The 12023-nt window shown below is 40.0% G+C and overlaps 1 protein-coding gene across 2 annotated transcripts in view; it reads left to right on the forward strand.

The window, feature by feature from the left end:
- Positions 1-3660, forward strand: part of CEP120 (centrosomal protein 120) — a 64300-nt gene extending 60640 nt beyond the window's left edge. For both annotated transcript variants that reach the window (XM_081827163.1, XM_081827164.1), the window contains one exon: positions 2198-3660. In XM_081827163.1, coding sequence (XP_081683289.1) covers positions 2198-2429 — 232 coding nt within the window. In that variant the 3' untranslated portion in view covers positions 2430-3660. The remainder of the gene's footprint in view (positions 1-2197) is intronic.
- Positions 3661-12023: the final 8363 nt, after the last annotated feature.

Below are 12023 nucleotides of genomic sequence, written 5' to 3' on the forward strand. Positions count from 1 at the left end.
AATTATAAGGCAGACCTCATAAGTGATGGGAAAGACAGGAGCAGACCGTTGATGTGAGGAAGGCTGGGAGGACACACAGGGCCGCTAGCAACAGTGTGACGTGGCTCTCACAGGGCCATTGGTAGAAGTGTTCACAACTCCGCATTGGTTCCACCACTCCTGGGTGTTCGTACTGATGTGCAACACGTTTTCAGGTCAGTCAGCTTCCTAGAGAGCTTCCAGGGGAATGTGACCAAAAAGGTGGTCAGGAGAGAGGGAAGTTGAACGTGAGAACTCTAGGACAAAGCATTAGATAGCTGTCTTCAGGTATCTGGAGGGCTCCCAAGTTAAAGAGAAGTAGGTGCCCCTCTTGAACAGAATCGTAGCCAGCGGATGGAAAGGATAAGGCGACATACCAAGCTCAGTATAAGAAGGAACGTTCTACAGAACACTTCCACAAAGTCGCAGGTTCCTAGTGACAAGAGTGTGCAGGTGAAGTCCAGACATAGTGTCAGTCAGGGCTGTCAAGTTTCCCTTGTTAACTTTGTGGGTTTCTTCAGCTACAAGGTTCTAAAATTCTACTGTGAGCCTGATTGGTGATTTGCATTTTAGTAAAGATGCAGTAGCAACCGTCTATCACTGGTGTAAAAATTCTGTGTATCCTTCATGCATCAACAGATGAACAAGAAAATGGCTGGGCTTTCTCATACATAGTTTGAGGTTGTATGTTACTAGTTTGCATACAGGACCTCTTTGTCCAAGAAAGCTCTAAGAATTAAAGTAGAGGGAACATCCACAGGGATTGCTCTAATTTGTACCCCTGTCCCATTAACCACTTGATTGCCACCCGAGTCCCAAAGCACAGTGCTTTGACTACTTAGGTTTTTTTCTCTTAGAACAGATGGAGATGTTTGATGTCCATCTTGGACTGGATAGTTCAGTTTCATGTTCTTTTGTGGGGAATCTTAAGGGATCATATGAACAAACCAAAGTATATACATACCATCAACAGTCCTACACCCTTTCTGGGGCCAAGTCCTCCCTGTCTGTGAGTGCAGGACTCTCCTCACTGGCTCTTCTGCCTCTTCCCCACTCTGCATAAATTCAGAAGTGGATTTGGTCCTCATGGGCATACTTATCCTGAAGACCATTCAGAAGCAGGGGCTTAGACTCAACTGCTTCACCCTTCCCATTTATAAAGATAAAATTTAGGAGTAGTTGCAAATTAAAACATTTTTGTAGCCACTTGCATAAAGGAGTATGAAGTTATCTCTTAATTGTACATACCCAATTAAAACATACTCTGCTGTCCAAAGTTGGTGTTACAATCACTGGGGGAAAGTATAGTAAGTATACTTAACATTCGCAAGGCCACGTGATTAACAGTATTCCACTGGAAACACCCAGGTCCCAGTCTGATACCTGCTGTCCCTTCTCTGACTCCTAGATGAGGCGTCACAAACATACAAAATCGTAAAAGGTACATGCCGTCTGAACCAGGCATTCACATGGAAACAATGTCACTTTCTACGAACACTTGGTGATAAAAGCTCTGTAATAGTAAAGAGTTTTCCTCTTGAGTCACTGCAGTATCCCCAACACCTAGCACCGTTGGGTACATACAGATATTTGTTGAATGACTTAAGGAAATTTTATTCAAAACAACAAAAACAAAGATTTATCAACAACCTAAAGACCAGCAATAAAGGGTGGTTAAAGAAGGGTACCTCCAAGTGAAGGAATGTGGTGAAGCCCTTTAGAAGACACTGAAAGATGTAGGAAAACATTTTATAAGTGGGAAAAAAGTAGTATACAGCCTTGCCTCTATACTAAAAAATTGATGAATTTTTTAGAAAAATATTTAAGGTACATACACATTTTTAGTTGAAAAGAAATACAGAAAATTATTATTTAGATTGGTTATCTCTGGATAAGATCATCACGATTTTGTGTGTGTGTATTTCTAGAACTGCTACAGTTTGTGTCTATTTTATAATTAGAAAAACAAGTATTGTTTTCAAAACTGTCTTTTATGAGCATGAGGACTCTGGCTAGCCAAGCAGAATACTGGTTTTTGTTATCTTCCTGAAAATAATGCTACAGACATAATTTCCCATTAAATCATTTTTTGAAACGGTGTTTTGTTAACTAAAAAAAATCAAAAACCAAAACAGCACTTGTTGCCTGCTTAGAGTGGCATTTGTTCTTGACTTCTCAGGTTAAGGCAACAAGAACAGAAACAGTACCAGGATTCCAGAGAGATTGCGAGTGGAAAAATGGACAGCCCACGTGGCAATACCCTGGAAGGTTTGGATGATTATTTGACTCGACTCATAGAAGAAAGGGATACTTTGATGAGGACGGGTGTGTATAATCACGAGGATCGAATAATAAGTGAACTAGACCGACAGATCAGAGAGGTTTTGGCAAAAAACAATGCCAGTAATTAATAACATTTGGAAAATCTTTACAGAGACTCCAGGCCTAAATTTTAATTTCATTGTAAACCCCTCGAAAGAAGGGAAAATGGATGTTTTAAAACCAGTTTTCAATTTTTTATAAGCAAAATTTTGTATGTTACTGTACAGTATTTATTTGATTTTATTTACTTTATGCTACCTCTCCCACTCTGGTTTTATTTGTAATTGCATTTTATATACTCATTTTAAATGACTTTTCAGTGTTTCTCATAATTTATAATTTCATAGCTAACTTTCACAACAGCTTTTCACGAGATGTGCCCTTAGAGAAATGACTGCAGTAATTTCCAGTTGTATAATTTTTCATGTTGAGCCAAAAGAGTATGTGTTGCACTTTAAAAATGCTGCGTCCTATTCATTTGAATACAGCTATCTCGAAAGTTGAGGCCAACTGTAAACAGTTTTATTTAACTTACTTTAGACAGCTTGTGCTTTTAACTTGTAACATTTGCAAGTGACAAGTTTGAAAACAGAAAGCAAGATCAATGCAAAGAAGCGCTAGGCTCTCCCGAATGACAAACTGGGCATTTATTTAAATAAAGTTAACACAGAATAAACTTGTTTCAACACCCACTCAACTTCCAAATTTTCACTGTGCTCCTAACTTTCAGGAAGATGAAAGTCGCAAGTTTAAAGAGGTGTTCGCCTGCCCACTCGTGCCCAAGATTGTATTGTTTTCTTGAAAAAGAAGGATTTTTTTATTTTCCCCTTAACAGTAATGCTTGTTCTTAACCCAAAACCTCTGTAATGTAACAGGCAGAAAGACACAAAGGCTTCTGCTGAGAAAGAAGAGTGAAAAACGACTATTTTTTAACTCCCCCTAATTTTAATCAGTTGGTTTTTAAAGTATTTGAGATGAAGTCATTGGATTTATGTAGTGCCCTTCCCTGCGAACTTCTGAGAATTCCTGTACATCGTCTTCTTCATAGCCAGCGTTAGCCCTGAGGGCAACACTTCCCACCTCCTTCTCCAGAGTTTGTTAGCAAATTCACAGATTAGGTGAGTCTTAAGGTATAGGTAGTTTAAAATTTCTGATTCCCAAATATAATAAATTTAAGGATATTTTAGGAAATATATAGTGTTTACCGAGAACTTCCCTAAAAGCAGAATAGGCAGTTTGGAAACATGAAAATAATTTTCTGTTGTTTTCAAGGAGGTGTATTTTTTTGGGAAAGTAAATAAAGCCCCTGCGCGCATTCTATGTTTTGTTTTGTTTCCTTAATAGCGAAGTGTTAATCTTCTAAAAACAACCCAGCAGTAAATGACAGAGAAGGAAAGTACTGCACGAGAGGCTAACAACTCTGTGAATCACAGCAGGAATGTGAAATATTAATTATGGTTAGACACCTCTCTCATTGATTCTCCTGCCACACGCATGGACCGGAGGTATTTTCGTTTGGCGAGGCCCCTGGGGAAATAGGGTGCACTGTGTCTTCGCTTGCTTTGCGTGCTGCGCGTGACTCTCTTCCAACACTAGAGGGGGCCTCAGATTTAGAGAAACAGAAAGGACCTTTCCCATCGGGTGTGTGGTTCACTTCGCCTTATGTAAGGCCGTCTTCTGGCTCTGGAACTTCACCAGTAAAAGTCCGAATCCTTTGCCACAGTGAGCTCCTGAGCGGTCGGTTACGTATGCTTCTCCACGGGGCAGGCCGGTGACCGGCGCCCCGCGTCGCTTTGTGGTTTGGGTTGTGAGGGGCATACGTTGCCCGTTACCTTCATAGGTCTGAAAATTGGGAACCTGTGAAATTTTACCACCTTTCTGTGGTCCTTCGGCAACGGCCATCTCGTGCGAATGAGAAGTGCCCTCTCGGGGTCGGAAAGTTGAGCGTCCGCGCAGTAGGTGAATGAAGGGGGGGCGCCGCTCAGTGAGGTGGCTTCCTCGTTCCTACACCTAACGGCAGACCTTTCGCCGGGTATTTTCAGGTGAAGTAAAGTTTACCTCTAAGATGTCTATGCCTCCTTGACACGGAGGAAGCCGAGTCTGCACGTCTGAGGCTGGTGCCTGCTGCGTGCGAAGGGTGTAGCAGGTCGACCAGGTCAAGGTGGTGCCCCGTCAGGAAACCTGGCGAGTGCCTTCACCGCTGCAGCCCAGGAATTTCGAGCAGACCTGGGTTCCTGTTTGCCGACGGGGGAGTCTGAGTCTGATTTAAGGACATACTGGAGCCCCGCACAAACATCCGGGGAAGAGAACAGTCTAGTCTGACCACGTGACTTTCTTGCCCACTCGCTGCTCTGTCCAGATGCTGCCCAGCCTGAATGCCAGTTCTCAGTTCCCAGAACATACTGCCTGTTCTTCCAGTCTGAAGAATGGACCTCTGCTAGCCACGTGTAGAATTGTAAAATCTGGCCTCTGGCTACCACTGTGTCCACCTTCACGGAATAGCTGACTTGATTCTTTTTATTGATACAATTCGCAACCGTAAAACTCACCTTTTTAAAGGATACAATTCAGGGATTTTTAGTATATTCTCACGGTCGTACAGCCATCATCACTATTGATTCTAGAACATTTTCATCATCCCCAGAGGAAATCCCATAGGGATTAGCAAGTCACTCCCCATTCTCCCCTCTGCCCAGCCCCTGGCGACCACTAACCTACTTTCTATCTCTGTGGCTTTGGCGATACTGGACATTTCATATAAATGAAATCCCAAAGTCTCTATTTAAAACCAGAAATAAGAGAAAATCTGAAGTAATTTTCTATAAGCAGTTCCTATGGTAGACAACGTTTTATCACATGTTGAATGAAGGGATAGAGAGATGCAGAAGGCCAAAATAACGGTGTTAACGTGTGTCGGTCAAGTAAGAAGATAGCTCCACTCTTCCTATCAATTACCTACCAAAGGAGGGATGAGCACTAATAGTGAAAGGTGAAAAATGTTCTGCTGTAACATCTCTGAGCATTCCCGTGGTGCTGGCGATGCTTACTGGTACAAGGCCTCTGGCATCTTACCAGAATTGCACACCGTCCCCATGTTCTGCCAAGGTTGGCAATAATGAGAAGCGGGGTTAACCACAGAGTAAGGTCAGGGAGGACGGAGAACAGGTCCAGCTAACTTTCTGCCACATGCCAGGACTAAAATAGCGCCTGCCACATGCAGGCACTCAATAGTTGTTGTATCCATAAAGAAATAAGAAAAGATTGTGTATGGTCTCCCAGTCAAAAGCCATAAAAAGTTAGCTACGATGGAGATGCTAAAGAAAACAGGCTCTCCCGACCTTAACACCCAGGTCCTGCTGCAGTCGACTTCTTTGTTGCACTGTCATGCTTTTAAAAAATTGTGCCCTGGGACGCCTGGGTGGCTCAGTCGGTTAAGCGTCTGCCTTCGGCTCAGATCATGATCCCGGGTTTCTAGGATCGAGCCCCACATCAGGCTCCTTGCTCAGCAGGAAGCCTGCTTCTCTCTCTACTCTTACCCTCCATGCTCTTTCCTCTTTCTCTCTCTGATAGATAAGTAAATAAAAAATAAAATAAAAATTGTGCTTCAAATGCTTGGAGAAAGAATGAGTACAAATTACCAGGGTTTGGGGCGGGGAGTGAGAATGAGTGCTGAGTGGGGACAGAATTTGTTCAGGATGATGAAAAAGTTCTGGATCAGGGATAGTGGAAATGGTTGCACAGCCCTGTGAATATATTTAATGCCAGTGAATTATGCACTTAAAAATGGTGACAATTTCATGTACATGTATTTTGCCACAATTTAAAAAAAAGCTTGCTTCCTACATGAGTGGCCTGTCAGGCCATTCTGGAAGATCCTATCTTCTCATTCCCTGACAGTGGGAATGGATCAGACGCTTCATTAAATGTTGTACTTTGTTAACAAAATCCAGTGTTACTGAAAATTAATGGCTACTTTTTCACTCTGACTTCTAACGGTGAATTGCAGGATCCTTGAAACTTGCTGTAACACACCCGTGTTTTATAAAATTAAGGTCTTGTTGTCGAACAGCAAAAACCAAGACCAGAAAAACCCCACAACAAACGATGCTCCATTGAGCAGACAGTCCAGACCGTGGACATAAACTGGATAGAGAATTTTTCACAATGGATTTCAAGTTGCCGAAAGTAGGCTTTGTAGTCTTACTGTTGGTTGGTGGTCTTACCAAGCAATGAAGTGCTTTGTGCGGGAGCGCTGGATAAAGTCTGCTTGACTTTATCTGGATTGTTCATAGGGTGCGACGTGAAAATGTAAACCCATCTTTGATACTTGGGTTTGGGCAACTATAACACAGTCCCTGGAGCCCAGACTTTCCAGCTTTCCCTCTTCTGCTACCTGCTCTGGAGCAATTCTTATGCTTGCTTCTTCCTCCCCTCTTCCCTTGGCTTCCGTGACTCAGGGAAACCAAGATGTAACTCATCTATCTTTGTGCACGTGGGAAATTCAGACAGAATTGTATAAGCACCTGCATTTTTCACGAACACCGAAAGAACTAGAGTGTTCACTGATTGTATTCTGTAACCTTAATTTGGCATCAAGTTCGAATCCACTCTTGTTAGGAATGTAACTATAGAAAGGCTGCTATATGCTTACATCTCATTCTATTTGCTTCTCTGGGGGTTGTCTTCATGTTTTCATTAGAAATGTTTTTACAGATGGAGGCTCTTCAGATATGAAGTTGCTCAAGTGGAGACTCAGAAGTTTAGTTTTCAAATTAAAGGGCAGTGGAAATCTGTTTAGAAAGATTAATTTTATAGATAAATAATTTACTGACTGATACATTTATGTACAAGGATCCCTAGAGGCTTTTAAAGATGTAGTCATTATAGTCTTAAGGTTTCTAAGAATGTTAAAGCTGTCATTCAGAACCGGAGAGAACTAAAATAAAGGCCCATTTATAATTTCTTCTTGGAAACACTTCATCCACAAATTCATAGACAAATATTTTTTCTTTTCCAAATAACCTGTCTAATAGTTGGACAGCACAATCCTTTTATTGATTAACATGTTAACTAGTCAAAAGCATGCAGATGCATTGGATGAATGCTGAGTTTTCCTCAATATTTTCTATTAAAACTTGGCTAGAGAAAAAGAAATATTACTGCAAAATCTTACTTTGACATTATTGTAAATTTTAGTGAATGCCAACCCAATACTGAGGAAGTCTGTGCTTGGTAGGTTTGCAATATTTTAAGCTCTTCTTCAGCAAATTCTCCTCTTAGTAAACAGACTGAACAGGATTAAAGCAGCAAAGAACTAGTTCCCTTGCTATGACTTCTTCCTGTAACCTGAAAAGGCAACATTTGGTTGCTAACATTTCCATCTGTTCGCTTGAGAGAAATTCTGGATTGTCAGGCAAGACTGGTACTGTATTCCTTGAGTTCAGTTCAGATTTTGTGCAGAATCTGATGCCCTGAACAAAGTATGGCAGATCAAGAACTTGAGGCATAAATATTGAGCACCTATCTTTAGTCATGCTGTTTAGATTGGGTGAGCTAGTGTAGCCGACTGGCGTATTCACCTGATCGTGGCCTCGAGGAACGAGATTTCAAGTCCTGACTTAGCTTCATTGTCGGCAGATGAGATTAATGGTCTTGTCTTGGGGTTTCTGACAGATGTTTATTTAGGTAACTAACTGAAATTCGTAAAATTTCCACACAGAAAACAAAGGTACCAAATAGGAAATAGTTTTATAAATAGTCTTCAGAAGTAATTTAGCCCACAGACTCTTTTTGCCAGTAAAAATTGTATTGGCCAGCCCACGTGTGGCCTTCCATCAGTCGCTCTGTTGTCAACCCACACTTCTCTTCTCTCTCTGTGCGTGTGTGTTTACCAGGAACAAATGACATGCAGAATGTATCTTTTAAAAGATTCTTTTAAAAACCCACAAAAAACTAAAGAAAAGGAGAAAGAGAAAAAGCAGAAAGAAGAGCTCACACCCCAGTTTTGTCCTTTGGTCCACCTTCTCCCTTTCTAAAGGCTGTAAGGTACCAGCTGGCTCTGCTCTTCTTTGCCTCTTACATTATGGTTTGGACCGCATTGTCACTGTCCAGATCCACAAGATACCTGTGAATCCAGCAGCGCACATACGCAGGAGTAGCAGACCTCAGCCTCGTCTGTTGCTGCCTGAAGCCCCCGTTGAAACTTGGCTGCATTCACGCAGCCTCATACCTCCGGTACGTGCACTTCCTGGGCACGTCCCTCGGGCGTGTCCTCCTAACAAATGAGAGAGAATAATCTGCCCATTCTACTGAGATCAGATGAACTGAGGTATTCATCGTGACTATATATATTTTTTATATTTATATATTAGGTTTACATATATATATAAACTGTGGAACGCCTTTGTTTAGTATGAAATTCTATTTAGTTACATATTAATGACTCATGCTGTTCTCCCTCTTATGGTATCTTAGAGATTATACCCATTGCCGTTATTAGTAAACAGCAGTAGGTGACAGTGGGCCTCTTCCCTTTACAAATCAACAGCAAAGAATGGACAAAAGACCATTTCTGCATTTTTTCTTCTCCTCATCTCTTGTCTCTACTCACTACTGTACCTTTGCTGTGATGACTGCATCCTAGCCATCTAAGGTAACAAAAAAGTTTCCTATCACAGCCTTATTAATAAAAGCTCTAATAATGCTTGTTTAGGTCAAAAGAGACTCTTCTCAGATTGAGTCAGAGTATTTTGATACTAAGAGTAATATCAAACCGGTTGGAAACACATGCTCAGCTTAGTCATAAACTCCATCCACTTAGCTACTAGTCACGTGGAAAGTGCAGAGTTAAGTATGGGAGAAGAATGGAAAAAACACAACCTGTTTGTAAGCCTGTGCTCCGAAAAGGTGGTGGTGGGGGAGGGGAACTTGGCAAACTCAGAATCTAAGGTGGCCTTCAAATCCATGGGGTCCAAAGCTTTGTACAGAACATGGCGATAGGCAGTTTGGGGTACAAGTGAAAATAGTCATCAAGTGAGAAAAAACATTTATCAGAATCCAACATTTCATTCCTGATAAAGAAGCCCAGGAAACTAAGAAGGGAACTTCTTGATAAAGAACATCTATAAAAACCCTATGGGTAACATACTTCATGGTAAAAGGTGAGGAATTTCCCTAAGATCAAGAACATAATAGTATCTGTTCTCAGTATCTCCATTCAATATTGTATGGAAGGTTCATAACCAGTTAGATAAGGCAGAAAAGAAGATGGCAGAGTAGGAGATAATAGTCTCCATCCCCCTACAAAAAAACAGGTAAACAACTGTCCATGAATGAAAATAGCCCTGGCAGGACTCAGGATCCAATTACAAACCTCCTTTGGTAATAGCAACACCGTAGAGCCAACAAGGAGAATAACCACGCACAAAGAATCTCTAGGAAGACTGGCATAGCCGAGGCGTCTAGAGACAGCCAGGAACAAAATATTTTGATATTGTAGCAGTGGTGCATAAAGAATTTAGTATAAAGGTTAAAAGACAAAAGTATTAAAAATAATTACAGGTACAATAATTGATGAATGGATGCACAGTGCAAAAAAATGTAAATTGTGACTTCAGAAACAACATATGGGGGGAGAAAAAGGATAGGGTTTTTGTATGATCAAAGTTGTTACCAGTTTAAAACAGACTGTTATATTCTGTGTAAGCTTTGTGTCAAAGCAAAAATCTACAGTACTTACACACACGGAAAAAGAAATTAAGGCATATCACTACAGAAAATCATCAAATCACAAAGGAACAAGGAAACTATAAAAAAAACAACTAACAAGACAGTTAATTGTCAGACCTTACATCTATAATTACTTCAAATGTAAATGGATTAAATTCTATCAAAAGACATAAAATGGCTGAATGGATTAAAAAAAAAAAAAAAAAAAGACCCAACTATACAATGCCTTCAAGAGCCTCACTTCAGTTTTAAGGATACAAATAGGTTGAAAATGGAGGGATGGAAAAAGATAATTCATGCAAATGTAAACCAAAAGAGATCACGGGGTAGTTATAGTGCTATCAGACAAAATAGGCTTTAAGTCAAATACTGTAATTAGAGAAAGAAGGTCATTATTTAATGAAAAAAGAGGTCAATTCATCAAGATGATATAGGAATAATAAGTATATATTTACCCAATATCGGAGCACCTAAATATGCTAAGCAAATATTAATAGAGCTGAAGGCATAAATAGACAGCAAAGCAATAATAGTAAGGGACCTCAATACTGTCAACAATGAGTCTATCACCTGGACAGAGGATCAATACGGAAACGTACTTGAACTACACCACAGACCAAATGGAGCTAACAGACTTATTAACAACCTACCACTGAACAGGAGCAGGACACACAGTCTTCTCAAGCACACACAGAACACTCTCCAAGATAGATCATATGTTAGGTCAAAACAAGTCTTAAGAAGACTAAAATCATATCAAGTATCTTTTCCAACCACAACAGTATAAACTAGAAATCACTATCAGGAAGAAAGCTGGACAATTTGCAAATACGTAGAAATTAAACAACACAGTCCTGAACACCTGGTGGATCAAAGAAGAAGTCAAAAGGGAAATAAAGAAAAATGAAACAGACAAATATGGAAAAACAACACACCAAAATGTATGGGATGGAGCTAAAAAAGTTTTAAGAGGGCAATTTATAGCAGTAGAAGCCTGAATTAAATAAGGATCTCAAATAAATGAGCTAACTTTATACCTCAAGGAACCAGAAAAGAAAAAACTACCCCAAGGTTAGCAGAAGGCAGGAAATAACAGAGATCAGAACAGAAATAGAGCGTAAAAAGAAGGAAGATCAATGAAATTAAGAGCTGTTTTTTTAAAAAAGATAAAATCAACAAATGCTTAAACTATGAAAAATGAGAAAAGACCCAAATAAAATCAGAAAGCAAAGAATCAACATTACAACTGATACTGCACAAATACAAAGGATCACAACAGACTACTCAACAATTATATGCCAACAAATTGGATAACCTAGATGTGGATAAATTTCTAAAAAAATAAAACCTATCAAGAGTGAACCATGAACAAATAGAAAATATGAACAGACCAATTACTTACTTGTAAGGATACTGAATCAGTAATCAAAAACCTCCCAACAAACTAAAGTCTGGGACCAGATGGTTTCACTGGTGAATTCTACAGAACATTTAAAGAAGAATTAATACCAGTCTTTCTCAGACTTCCAAAAAATAGAACACTTCCAAATTCATTTTATAAAAGGCCAGCATGAACCCTGATAGCAAAAACAAAGATACCACAAGAAAACTGCAAGCGAGTATCTCTGATGACCCTAGATGCAAAAAAAGTCAACAAAAGACTAGTGAACCAAATTCAACACCACGTTAAAAGGATCATACACCCCAGTCAAGTGGGATTTATTCCTGGGATGCTAGGAGGGTTCAACAAATATAAATAAATGTGATATACCACATTAACAAAATGAAGGACACAAATTCTCTGATTGTCACAAGAGATACTAAAAATGTATCTACCCTATGATCTAGCAATCCCACTTCTGGGTGTTGATCAAAAGGAAAAAAAAATAGTATCTTACAGAGATCTCTGCACTCCCATGTTCACTACATCACAATTCACAATATCCAACATGAAA

Source organism: Leptonychotes weddellii, chromosome 7, assembly GCF_054177405.1.
Source record: "Leptonychotes weddellii isolate Sample4059 chromosome 7, ASM5417740v2, whole genome shotgun sequence".
NCBI lineage: Eukaryota > Metazoa > Chordata > Mammalia > Carnivora > Phocidae > Leptonychotes > Leptonychotes weddellii.